The 14,658-nt window shown below is 35.0% G+C and overlaps 1 protein-coding gene across 2 annotated transcripts in view; it reads right to left on the bottom strand.

Annotated features, from left to right (window-relative positions):
* The window catches only part of LOC132139720 (whirlin-like), a 56,129-nt gene that overhangs the window by 9,400 nt on the left and 32,071 nt on the right, over positions 1–14,658 (bottom strand). Inside the window, exons 5-10 of one of the 2 annotated variants that reach the window (XM_059548297.1) lie at positions 14,602–14,641; positions 5,666–5,869; positions 5,234–5,443; positions 4,374–4,442; positions 2,183–2,768; positions 295–602 (exon numbers count right to left, since the gene is read on the bottom strand). In XM_059548297.1, coding sequence (XP_059404280.1) covers positions 586–602; positions 2,183–2,768; positions 4,374–4,442; positions 5,234–5,443; positions 5,666–5,869; positions 14,602–14,641 — 1,126 coding nt within the window. In that variant the 3' untranslated portion in view covers positions 295–585. Of the gene's footprint in view, positions 1–294; positions 603–2,182; positions 2,769–4,373; positions 4,443–5,233; positions 5,444–5,665; positions 5,870–14,601; positions 14,642–14,658 lie in introns of those variants that run through there. The other variant, XM_059548296.1, reaches the window with a different exon arrangement.

Genomic DNA, 14,658 nt, shown 5'->3' with positions numbered 1-14,658 from the left:
TGCCCTATGACTATACTTAATGTACAAATTTGTAATAAGGTATCCTGCCATCTGAGAAATTAAAGCCTTGAGTACCTCATTTATCCTTAGCCAATCTTTTTGCTTTTCAAGAGTTTTTTGTTTTAATTCTGATGGTGATAACTTACAGCTTATAGGAAAATTAAAAATTCAGTATCTCAAAAAAATAGAATTTTGCATTTTGGGCTTGATTAGTTTTTATTAATTTTGAGTATAAATACTGGGTACCTCTTGGGCTAGTTTAGAACATGCAACCACAATTATGGGAAGGACTACTGATTTGACAGTCATCAACACCCTCCACAAGGAGGGTAAGACACAGAAGGTCACTGCTGAAAGGGCTGACTGTTCACAGAGTGCTGTATCAAAATATATTCATAGAAAGTTGACTGGAAGGAAAAAGTGTGGTAGGAAAAGGTGCACAAGCAACAGGGATGACCACAGCCTTGGGAAGCTGATTCAAGAACTTGGGAGAGCATTACAAGGAGTGGACTGAAGCCGGAGTCAGCGCATCAAGAGTCAAAACACTCAGACGTCTTCAGAAAACGGTCTACAGCTGTCACATTTCTAGAACCAAGACACTCCTGAACCAGAAAAAAAACATCAGAAGCATTTCACCTGAGGTAAGGAGAAAAAGAACTGGACTATTGCTCAGCGGTCCACAGTCCTCTTTTCAGATGAAAGTAAATTTAGGATTTAATTTGGAAATCAAGGTCTGGAGTCTGGAGGAAGACTGGAGAGGCACAAAATCAAGAACAAACCTGGGCTTCAATAACGCCTCAGCAGTGCCACAGGCTGATTGCCTACATGCCACGCTGCATTGAAGCAGTAATTCATACAAAAGGAGCCCTAACCAAGTATTGAGTGCATAATTAAACCTGATTTGGAGATACTGAACATTTATGTTCTGTAAATCTTTTTTTGATTGATCTTTGAGAAAATATTCTCATTTTTTGAGATAAAGAATTTTTAATTTTCCTAAGCTTTAAGTCATAACCATCAGAATAAAAAAAAAAACAAAAAACTCTTGAAATATTTCAGCTTGTGTGCAATGAATCTAGAATATAAAAAAGTTTGCTTTTTTTAATTAAATTACAAAAAATAAAGAACTTTTCCATGATATTCAATTTTCTTTTTTTTCTTTTTTTTATGCACCTGTATAGCATATAGTCATCAATGCTTTGTGAATACCAAATGAAGTAAACTTAAACACCTCTTGTGAAAAGCTAACAGTTCAAAGTTCATGCCTTAATGAATGATTCAATCATTTGTCCATGAATCACATTACACTGATATGTTTTTGATTCACTAAAAAGATTTGTTTTAAATTATTAATTTGTCTGTGAACCAAACTACACTGGGCACACTGTAAATTTTTGAATGGTTGTAAACATTTGTTAAAGATTTGTACCAGGGCTGGCTCTAGGTTATTTGGTGCCCAAGGCGAGAGAGCCCCCTGAGTTTGACAGCTGCCTGTCAGAGTGACTCAGTCGTTTTTAGGATTGTAAATCTAGTAAAAGAAATGGACAAATACAAGCAGTGTGTGGACAGTGCACAGTAAAAGTGTACAGCGTGTGCGCAGCTTTCATAATACGATGCATACATTTAATTAACTTTTTTTTTTTTAAATTCTGCAATTTTGCGCCCCGTCCAGCAGATGGCGCCCCAGGCGGCCGCCTGTGTCGCCTGTCAGCAAAGCCGGCCCTGATTTGTACATGAGTAAAATTTTTGGTTTTAGGATTCTAATAATCTACTTGATCATTCAGATGAAGATCAAAGATTTTAAAATATTGATATATGGGATTTAAATCAACACCATATAAGTAATTCAAATAAAAACTGTAATCAATCAGCAGCCCTAATATCTATTCAAAAGCATGCATTGCTCCAAACAGGTAAACTAGATTTACTGTAAGTGCTAACTTAAATAGTTTGTCCAAAAAATTAAAATCCTATCATTATTTACTTGTTGCTTGTTATTCCAAACCAGTATGAATTTTTACTACCATTGTACATAAAAATATCTAAAGAATATTTGTAATAAATTTCTAAGTGTTTTTGTTTATACAGTGGAAGTCAATGGTTACTAATACTTTTGCTTTCCACGGAAGAAATTCATATAGTTTGGAATGACGTGAGGGTGAGTAATTGATGACTTCTTCACCTCGTATTTGGGGCTGAGACCTTTCCTCTGTGGTCTCTGGCTCAGGGTGTAGTGGGCTGTTCTGGGCAGCACCGCAGCTGTGTGAAGAGGGGGAGCCCTCCAGCTTCTCAGGGCTACAGGGGGGCGGCGCAGGCATTAGCAGTGAAGGCGAAAGGGATGGAGAGGAGCGTGGAGAAATCATGGGGGTGCCCTCTCTAGAACGATTTGGAGACTCCAAGTGCCTGCTCATCAGAAACTGAACCAAATCTCTACATGGTGGTTCAGAGGAAGGGCTAGCTTGAAAGGATGACAATCGTGGAGAGCTGTGATGGTGAGAGCAGGGTGGAGGAGTGTGATGGACAGAGCAGCTGGAAGCAGTGTGGTGGATAGTACATGGTGAGGTGTGATAAGAGCAAGGCGAGTGTGAGTGATTGTGGGTATGGTTTTCCTGATGCCGCCTATTGGGGGCGGTAAAGAGCAGGTTGGTCTGGGACAGCTTGGACGAAGGTCGTTTGGTCAGATTTTTAGGGCTGGCATGTCGAACAGGTGGAGGTGGAGGCGGAGGCTTGAACGAGTGGGGTGACTCGAATGACGGCTGCATCTTGTCCTGACAATTAAAGGATACATTATCATTGAGGGAGGTTATGTTAAAAAAAATACATCCTGACATTTAAACGCTTTAAAAAGGTGACACTTCCTTCTAAAATGTCAGCACATTATGAAATTAACAGATGATAGAATTGTCTCTATGTACAACCATTTCGCATAAGCACACATTTATGACAAGATGGTTAATTACAGAATCATCCAAGATGATTATTTATGATTACAATAGTTAATGTTGGGCTGCTGATGCTTAATTAAATGGGAACAAGAAAGGGAAGGATAAAATCCATTGAACTTAACACTATCTTCAACAAATTGACTAGATAAAAAGAAAATCTGTCACATGGCAGTGTTCTGAATTAGAACCTAACAGAATATATTTTATGTTACAAATATTTTATGATGTCACCATGCAATTTCTGCAAAATCAAAATGACTGGCATGAGGTGAGCAACAACCTCTTTTGTCTGATATATGCTACTCCATGTTTTGAACAGTGAACAGTAAAATGACATTGGATTTGGGAAAGTCATGGTCTAATGGTTAGAGAGTTTGACTCCTAACCCTAGGATTGTGGGTTCGCGTCTCGAGCCGGTAATACCACAATTTAGGTGTCCTTGAGCAAGGCACCGAACCCTTAACTGCTCCCTTTCAACTGTCACTTTCATTTTCATTCATACAGTATGGAGGTTTACAATCAACTACTGAAAGTAAAAGCATATTTTTAATTATATATTACATTAATTGCACCACTATTCAGGAGTTTGAGCTCAGCAAGATTTAAAAGAGAAAGTTTTATCAAAGAATCCTGAAGAAAAAAAAATTCCACAAAAAAGCAAAAAAAAAAAAAGTTTTCAACATTAATAATAACAATCATTTTTTCTTGAGCATTAAAACAGCATTTTAGAATGATTTCAGAAGGATAATGTGACACTAAAGACCAGATTCATGGCCGCTGAAAATTCAGCTTCGCCATCACAGAAATAAAACATATTAAAATATAAAACAGTTAGTTCAAATTGTAATTTCAAAATATAATTTGATAATATAGTATTTACTGTATTTTGACTTCTTTCAAAAATATTTACAAATTTTATACCAAACCAAAACTTTTGAACAGTAGTATATATAGTATGTTGATTTTAGTGTTTTTACTTGTTATTAATGAATTCTGTGCCTTTTTTTATTTTATTTTTCAGATTTAATTTATCTTTGGGGGCTAACTATTGGAAACAGGCCCGTATTCAACACATTTTCTGCACATGCTGTATATTCTTACAAAGAGGTCAAGTAGAGGTGTATTGTATATACACTGCCTCCACTACATTTACTTATCTCTCAGTCTTTGAGATTGCAAAAATACAGTTTTATGTATTCATCCAAAAACAAAAGAAATCCTGCCCAATTTTCTTAGGTTTACAGGGGATGTGACAGTCTTTGTATTTTAGGGATAAGTGTTTTGCTTTCCTAGTCCTAAATCATGTCCCTTTCTTTTTCTTGTTACATTCAGACGTAAAAATACAAAAGCCATTTTAATGCTGAGTGCTTTTACTCCACAAAACGTAACAGCGTGCAGACACATATCAGACAAATGTAAATAACTCACCAGAGCAACAATAGGAAGAGAATTTAAACTCTCAACTGGCATCAAACTCCCATCCAACCTGCACTCACTCTAAGGCAAAGCAAAAAAAACTTAAATCACTAAAATGACTCGTGTGTACACAGCAACAGTCACTCCAGAACGAAATACAATTAAAAAGATGTTTGAGTTTAAAAAACCCATGCTCCACTTGAGATACAGCTCTTCATTTCTTCATTTCATTCTTCGTCTTTCCCCTCAGTTCAGCTCAATTACGGCTTGTGTGGGTGAGATTTTACAATAATGCTTGGAATCAAATCATACAAAGGCACAATAGAAGTCAGACTGAGTAAAGTTAGATCCTCTCTCATCAAATATGGGAATAGAGCATTGAAAGCTATGAATAATAAAAAATAAGTTTTTATACATCTAAATTTTTCATGCATACACTATAACTTTTGGGGTCCAATTCTTTTTTAAAGGAATCAAAAATATATATTTATTTTACTGTATTTTGACATTTCAAAAACTTTTGAATGGTACTGTATATGTTGGCTGTAGTGATTTTTCTTTTAGTTTTGTGTCTTTTTCCAATTTTATTTTATTAGATTTTTTTATCAAGAAATTAATAGCTGTAAACAGTTCAAATAAATGCTGTTCATTTGAATTTTCTAGTCATTGAAGAATCCTGAAAATGTTTTTTTAATAATATTTCTTAATATTAGTGTTTCATTCAGGGTTTGTACTCTTACCAAAGTGGAAATTTAAGAGTAGCACATATAGTGATATTTCAACAGGGAATCTGTACTTTAATTCTGTCCACCTGTGCATGCTAATATTCACAGCACTGCACAATGCCAAATGATGATCGCAAAGCCACGTGCCTTGTTGTAGCTGGGGACTGCAGTGGTCAGCTGGCAGGCAGCAGGAATGTGGCTCTCTGGATGGGTGACGCAGACAGAGTCAGTGTGCAGGAGGCCCGAGCCTCCGTGCCGAGCTCTCCACGCCTCCATCTCGCGATTTAACACTTGCCCGTCAAATCGCTCCAGATCCTGTGGAGTGATCAGAGTCCGCACCTCAGCCAGCAAAGACAGCTGGGGAGCGGGCACAGCCAAGAGATCATTAAATGAAACACCTGAAATCATTCCAAATATGATACATTTTTCATTTAAATACAATGCTAAGGTGCATTGTGCATTAAATAACAAAGATGCTGACAAAGACCATGGCTTTATGGGTTGTTAGCAATTCTTCAGATTTTTTTTTTTTATTGTTTTGTTGTTGTTGTTTTTGTATGATTTTGCTGTCAGTGTCACCTTGGCATGTGTGTTGAAGAGTTCAAACAGGGCCATGGCCAGAGGCTCTACCCCGATGTGTGCATGCTGGTACTCTTGAATGTAATAGCTCATGGTCTGTCTCTCTGTCTCTGTCAGAAGAATGTATGCCTGCTCCTCCAGTGAGCTCCAGGCTCCTGCATGAACTGCTCCAACTGCTGGTACAACAACTTTACAACAGATTGACTGCAAAAGAGAGAAGATACAACTATAGAGGGTGTGTCTACACATACCATACAATGTTGTACAGGCATGTAAAATCTCTTATTGTCCAATCATACGTTTGCATCAAAGATGCCTTAATTTGTTTGATTTTTAATCATATTCTTTCATTTGTATCCTTCACTGCATCTCAGAATAACACACACCAGTGTTTTGTTACTAAATGAATAATTGTTTTGAACTTGTTCATTCATAATCAGCCATGTAAATTTACTATCACTGAGATACCAGATACAAAGATACCTTTATTTTTATACTTTCCAAATTCATTTTAATTTTAGTGAAAATGTTTGTTCTGTATTTTTAGTTTTTTTTTTGTTTAAATATGCCTATATAGTTTATATTATTATTTTATTTCAGTTTCAATGTTAGTTATTTTATTGCATCAATATTTAGGGAGACAAAATGAAAATTAGAAATGTCTAACTATAAGTTTACTTTATATTTTATTTTTGTTTATTTACATTTTATTTCAAGCAACAAATATTTTTAAGGCTTTTCTTTTTCTTTTGTTCTTTTTAATGTATTATTTTAAATATTCTTTTATTAAAATTTGAATTAGTTTTCTTTTTTCTTTTTAGTTAAAAAGTTTTAGTTATTTGGTTGTGTGCATTTTTCATTTCATTGGTTATTGTTTTTATGGTAATTTAGTTATAATATATTTATTTAATAATACATTTTTATTCCATTTTATTTTAGTTTTCAAATTAGGAAATGAAAATAAGAAATGTTGCTTTCCATTTCTAACTGAAATACGTTTTTTATACTTAATTTCAATACTTCAAAACTTTAGCTTTAGTTAAGTATAATAACCCTGAAACAATCTCATAGTTTTATTTATGCTATTGTAATTTTTTAACTTCTACTCACAAATTAACATTTTAATTAAATGTTTGCTTGTTAAGCTCACAGGATATTTTTTTTTTAAATTCATTTTTGAAGAAGTTTTGATGTCTTCAAAGCCTGTCTGACACCCCAAGGAGATACTATACTATGTATTAAAATACTTTGTATTAAAATGCTTTCTCTGAAGTCTGGGAAAGCAGCTAGCTTCGGTTTCGGATACAGCTAAGGTTACTAATTTATTTTCATAACTGAAAAGTAACAAACAGTGGCATGTAGTGCTACAGTATAAAACAGTTGTGCAATCATTAGTCACACCGTGTAGTTGATATGAACTGATGTAATGTGAATTTTCAGGTCAGTGTGTGGGCAGCAGGCAATGATGGGAAAGAGAGAATAGCAGCTGCAGGACTGCATCACTGAGACCTCACCAGTCAGCCATGTCTAATATGTAATGCTACATACACTAGAGTAACAAACTCTCTCTCTTCATCATTTTGGTTCGTATTCAGTTGCCATCTAATGTCCAATGTGAACCTAAGTTGTGAAGGTCAACCATTTGAGAACCACTTAACATATGAGGAATGCTGTCCAAGAGAGATGAATACACACTTGAGTTTGAAAGTTAGATCATTTTTCAAATAAAGTAATACCTTTATTCAACAAGGGTCCATTAAATTGATTGAAAGTGACAGAAAATACTTTAACATTGTTATTAAAAAATATATATATTTCAAATAAATGCTGTTCTTTTGAACTTTCTATTCATCAGAGAATTCTGAAAAATGTATTATAGTTTCCACAAAAGTCACAATGGTTCCTAATAATAGTAATGTTACAATGATTACATATGACAAAGGATCATATGACACTTAAGACTGGAGTAATGGCTGCTGAAAATGTGGCTTTGCTATCCATCACAGGAAAATTACATTTTTAAATGTGTAAAAAAAAAAGAGTAAAAAGTCATCTTAAATTGCAATAATACATCATAAACAAATGCATGAAGCCATGGCAAGCATAAGAGACTTCTTTCAAAAACATTTGTAAAAAATACAATTTTTACTAACCCTAACATTTTTGAAAAGTACTGTGTGTGCTTGATTAAAGTGCAATAGACATGAAATAGGAAGAGATCAGGGAATGAGAATGAGACAGATTTGCTCTGACAAGCATTGTGGTATGCTTGTAAAAATCAATACTTTTTTTGTATTCAGTCTCATCTGTCCTTGAGCGCTCTCATTTGAAGAATAACAAAGAAATCCCTTCCTCAAGGATTTCCGATTCTCTTTCTCTACCCACACGTGGTCAATGGTACAAACTTCTACAGTGGTTCTTCATTACCCACTCATGATCAAACCTAACATATTCAGTATGAAATGTATATGACTGTAACACAGACAGCCTAATTCATCTAATTGTTCTGTCTCTTTTCAGTGTTCTAGACAGCACTAATGCATGTTCTTCTTTCTCACCTCACACCATGGTAAACCTCATAATCAGCGTGATTGCTGTATAAATAACTGAGAAGAGTTGGCTATTAGTTGCAAGGTAGAAGAACTTATGTTAACATTTTATTAGAGTACTAACACCTGGGCCTTATTTATAAAATGCATATGCGATCAGATTTGATCCCAAATTTTAAGGTTTTTACATTACACTACATTATATTATAGTGAAGAACAAATATGAATTTATAAAGAAAGAAACTGGCATGAAAATATGTTTAAGAATGCTGTGTATGCTAACCGAAAAGAATGCAAGCAGATGTTTCTGAAGAAGAGAAGTGGGAAAAGAATGTTCATGTTTATTCAACACATGCTGATTACTATACGGAAATATTTCAATAGCTAAGCAGCCAAAAATCTACAAATATTTTATATAGTAAAAATATTTATAATGTTACAAAGGATTTTATTAATTATTATTATTATATATTCTATTATATTATTATATTATATATTCTATTATTAATTATAAGAATAAAAGTTTCTTGAGCGCAAAATCAATTAGAATGGTTTCTGTAAGAACACGTCACTGAAGACTGCAACAACTACAGAAAATTTAGCTTTGACATCTCAGAAATAAATTACATTTTAAAATGCATTAAAATTTCAAACAGTATTAATTATAAAAATATTAATTTGTAATAATATTTCACACTGATTTACTGTATTTTTAATGAAATAAATGCAGCCTGGATGAAAAACACAAAAAATCTTTCCGACTCCAAACTTTTGAATGACAGTGGAGATATACTTTACAGACTTTTGATAAATCATTCAAAGGAACATTTGGGTGATTATCAAACATTCTCATTAAGGGTGATTTACTTACATCTTATGATTTGCAATTTGCAATAAAATCTCAATAGCTTCTAAAAATAGATTATGCATACCGCAGATTTTAAACATTCATATCAACCGAAAAATTTCATTTCACTTGAAGGACAGTAGCAGCTTTCATTTGGCAAGCTGGTTTGCACTTTATCTCAAAGAGTCTAGACTCATGATGCCAGGAGTCTGGAAAGGACCATCCATCCCTCATTACTACCCTTTTTCCTGGATATTGCTGATCCACAGCCCTGATCATTAAAACTTTCCCTTGCCTTAATCAATAACCTGAGATAAGAGTGTCTCTGCCAATTTAACTCTCAAGTTTAAATACTCAAGCACATACACATACTCAAGCCCCCTAATGACAGACTCGTCCCCCACAACAAACATGCATTACCAGCCACTGTTCCACCTTGGGCTATTGCTGAACTGAGAAATTTTTAGCTGTTCTTCAAATACAAAGAGTCATAATGATTTATATGAAGTACTAGACATTGCAATGGCAGTGACTGGATGCTGATGACACCCGGTCTGACTTTGTTTACTGACATTATTTATTACTCAGAGCTGGATGCAGGAATAAGGGAGTTATATCAAGAACAGGAAGATGAGTCAGGCCCTCTTTTGATGAATTTGAATTTGATGAATCACATTAGGCAATGAAACAATCTATAAAAATATGTAAGTGACACAGACAAAGAGAGAGATGCTGTTCTCTGTAAAAACACTGTATTGATTCTTAAAGAAACAGTTCACTCAAAAAAGAAAAATTCTTACACTCCATTCTAAACATACATACAGTACTACCAAAGTTTATTTATTATTATTATTATTTTTTTTTTTTGAAGAATGAATGCAGATGCAGGTAATCAGACTCATTTATATATATATATATATATATATAAATCTTTTGTTACATTATAAAAACCTTGACTGTTTTATTCAGCAACTCATTCGTGCTGAGTTGCTGAATAAAAAATATTAATTTCATATCAGTCTTTCCGATACATTGATTTATTTGTGGCAGGCTGGCCCATATCAACATTGACCGCCACAAACAGATTTGCACAAATTTGTCCAAAACTCATGCAAGAATTGTGATATGCCTTGATTTAAAGGCTATAATTTCATTGAATAAATATGAGTGTTGTACATTTCAAAGTCAAAACGCAGTGCATTTATATGAATGTATCTCTGTAGGGACCCGGCTGTCTTCAGAAGAGTATCAATGGCATTTTCATCTTATGTACTTATAATGCCTGATAAAGTAGTGTTTATGAGAGCAGCACTGCTTTGTTTACAGCTGTTACTGGGGAAACTACTGTAGTTCCAAAAGTGCCACCTATTGGATAAAAAAAAAAGGATTTTAAAAACTCAGCAAATTCCCTGACATAGGCTTCTTTAACTCTGACGCTATTGAAACATATTTTTGGGTAAACTATTCCTTTAGTTCTCTGCAGTTTAACAAATAATTAAGAAATGCAAATAACGTTATGTGTCATTATTTCATTACTACTATTTCTATTGTCATTTTATCATTATTATTATTAATAATATAATTACTGTTATTATTATTGATATTACTGTTGCGTCATCACAAAATATTATCATCATCGCCATCTTTAGCATTTGTTATTATTACTATTCTTATTAATATTATTATTGTTGTTGTTATTAATGTCAATACAAAATATTATCATTATCACCATATTTAGTATTACTATTGTTATTATTATTATTATTATTATTACTGTTATTATTGTTGCTATTATTATTGATATAAATGTTACTATTACTATAATTATTATTGATATTACTATTTCCGTCAACACAAAATATTATCACCATCTTTTAGCATTAGTATCACTACTGTTATTAATATTATTATCAATGTTATCTATTATTATTATTGATTAATAATGCCTTCAACACAACTTACTATCAGCACCATCTTTAGTATCACTATTGTTATTGTTATTACTGTTGCTGTCATCACAAAATATTATTATTATTATTATTATTATACATGCTATTGCTATTTAAATACTTTAAATACATCTTAAAGATTACTTACAACAGGACAGCAACGCATTTTATGGATGACCGTTTTGTGAACCTAGGAGAGAAGATCATTCTGACTGTGACCTCCTCTCCTAGACTGGACTATTGTAACGCACTTCTAGGTGGTTGTCCTGCATCTTCAATAAACAAGCTACATGCAGTCCAAAATGCAGCAGCTAGAGTCCTTACCAGGTCAAGAAAATATGATCATATTACCCCAATTTTACAGTCTCTGCACTGGCTACCTATTAAGTTCCGTATCAGTTACAAAATATTATTACTTACCTATAAGGCCCTAAATGGTTTAGCTCCTGCGTACCTAACTAGCCTCATACCACGTTACAATCCATCACGCTCACTAAGGTCTCAAAACGCTGGACTTTTAGTAGTTCCTAGGATAGCAAAGTCCCCTAAAGGAGGTAGAGCTTTTTCACATTTGGCTCCCAAACTCTGGAATAGCCTTTCTGATAATGTTTGGGGTTCAGACACACTCTCTCTTTAAATCTAGATTAATCTCTTTCGCCAAGCATTCGAATAATGCATCTCTTAAATTGTGACTGCAGTTGCATCTGATCAAATGCATATTATTATTCTTTAGCTAAACTAATTAATTTTTCTTTGTTGGAACAGCAGCTATGCTAATGAAGTCTCTATTTGTTTCTATGTTTTACATCCCATGGTAACTAGGATTTACACAAGCTTCAGTCTGGATCCAGAACACCCGAGAAGAGATGATGCTGATCCTCAGAGGACCCCAGATGATGCTAACCCTGAATCAACAACAGAACTAACAAATATTGCTACAAGTGTGACTGCATCATATAATAATTGCTGTTAATGATGTTCATCGTCTGGCTGACTACGTCTTGTATTAATTTTTCTGAAAAATCCTGTCATGCGCACAAACTGACAGTCACCACTTATAAGCTATTACTAAATATTGTAGAAATTTAATTTTCAGTAAAATTGCTTTGTAATAATTTGTATCATAAAAAGCGCTATACAAATAAACTTGAATTGAATTGAACTGAATTTAATTGAATTGTGATGACAATCTGGTGCTTCTGAATCAGCTATTGTAAAACCACTTTCACACTGCAATTCCGGAAAATACACGGGTAATGTGTCCTGGCAATTGTTCCCGGGTCACTAGATTTTGCACTTTCACACTGCCAGTGATTACCCGGAATATGTGCGCACGTTCACACACAACCCGTAAAAGTCCCGTAAAGACACGTGACATCAGGGTGTGACGTGTAATGTACGAGTCAAAAACGCTAGGTACGTTAACTTTCACTGAAGCTGGCGAACGATCTCGGCATCAGAGTAGAAAGTGAGGAACTAACTGATCTCTGCTTCATTACAGTTTGCACATATTTTTTTCGCCGCAAATGTTGATCTGCCTTCTTAACACCTGATAAAAGAGTCGTGCGATAATGTGCGTCATCACTACCACACACCCTTTACGGCATTATTTCTGGCTTTTGTTCACACAGCGCTCAACGTGGGACTGAACCCTGCAATGTTACTAGGTCCCCGACCCGGAATCAATCCCAGGACGTGTTTGCGTTCACACAGAAGGCGACCCGGCAATGTTCCCGAGCAATATCCCGGGTCCAACTTGCAGTGTAAAAGGGGCTTAAGTTTTGTTATTAGTTTAAGTATTTGCTATTGAATGTTCAAATGCAGAGTTTTTGCGTGTCGTGTGTGTGTTTGTGTGAATGCACGCACACGTGTGTGAGAGAGAGAGAGAGTGAGAGAGAGGGTTACACAGTGGAGTCAATGGTCTTAACCATCCGTGGCTTGTGCACTGCAAACACATACAAGCTTCATCACTGTATCTGTCACACGACATTATTAAATGTCTTTATATTTATTTAGAAAAATTAAGCTCGTGATTATGGAAAGGGGCGTTACATTTCCGACGAGTGCTTGTGGTGTTCGGCCAATCACAATGCACTGGGTCAGTTGGCCAATCAGAGGAGACTGCACTTGTCGGAAGGAGGGAGTTTGTAGAAAATTAGGCATTTGAGAGAGGCAGGGCATAGAGGACCTACAATAATGTACAGTATTTGAAAAATAATGTGTTTTTTGAACATTAAAGCATGTCAACATATTCTGTTACACCAAATACACAAAATAACGATCTTAAAAAAAAAAGTATCATATGACCCCTTTAATAAGTCGTAACTAGTTTTCCCAGGTATTTCCCAGATTTCCCATGACTACAAGAACCCTAAAAAAGGCAACAAAGTTTGAGAAATCACCTTCCTCCTCAGCATAATGTAGTATGCTCAACCATAAGCATAATACAATTGTGAAAAACCTACTTCTTTATCGCTGTTTAAAATCACTGCTGTGTGAGTGAGGATGTATTTCCAGGTCTCTTGAGTGACATCTCTATTTCTCTGCTACAGATAATGGCTCATCCATTTATATATGTATAATACTACTTCAGTGAAGAACCTTGTCAATCCTGTAGGCCACCTTGAACATAAATGGGTCACAGAAATCCTGCACTTGTGCCAATGTCCTCTGACAGAACTTGGAATGCGTGGAATGGGAAACGGAATAGAAGAGTGTTACATGAAGAGGTAAGGACACCTGGCACCTGACATCAAACTCCATAATCATTTCCAGTAAACAAAGCAAGGTTAGGTTGGAAGATTGAACTACATAAGTGACAATAATACAAAAATGGCATATGCAGCAATTTCCCTGTTGCCTTCTCTTCCACAGGGTACTCTAACCATTCTTTAGTCACCCTGGATAAACTGTAACTTCAACCATGTGGATAAACATGTGTGCTCCACAGTTCAGAGAAGGCCACTCAAGCCCTAAGAGAGCTTTGATTTGCCCAGCAGGATGCAAGTATTCCTCCCTGTCTTCAGCAGATGAGACAGACACGTCACACAATCAGAGCAGCTTGATGTCTCTCGGCACAGAGCTGTCCTTTGCACTCAGTAATTGAGTGATGTGTCAGAGTTAGAGAGAGATCACAGGATTACAGCTGTGCAAAGACAATCTTTGAACAACCATCAGATAAAACCTCCAAACACAATAGGCTGTGTAATGTGTGGTAATGGGCAAACACACGGTTAGCAGCCATAGACACAATACAAACATTTATTTCATTTTTTTTTTTTGCTTTTACAGTGTGTTTACTCTGAGATAGCGGTGTTTACTCAATTTGCACACTAAAAAGCTTGAGTGATTTGATCTATGGGCAGACAGCAAAAGAATATGATGTGGAGCCAATAAATTCCTATTTTCAGTATCACACGGTCCTGAATATCATCTTTTTCTATTCTTATTTCTTAGATTCATTACTTGGTAAGAAAACCATAAAATGGCATTTGGTTAGACATATTAAAGATAACTTTAACCCTGGATGCTTGAATGAAATCAAAACAATTCAAACACATTTGTATATGTCAATTGCATTTTATACCTTACCTTTCCTGAACTTCCTGGTCCAACGTCAACAGACAGAACACTGTAAGGAGAGAAATA

The sequence above is a fragment of the Carassius carassius genome, chromosome 4 (assembly GCF_963082965.1).
Source record: "Carassius carassius chromosome 4, fCarCar2.1, whole genome shotgun sequence".
Lineage (NCBI taxonomy): Eukaryota > Metazoa > Chordata > Actinopteri > Cypriniformes > Cyprinidae > Carassius > Carassius carassius.
This window is presented reverse-complemented; position numbering and strand designations above follow the sequence as displayed.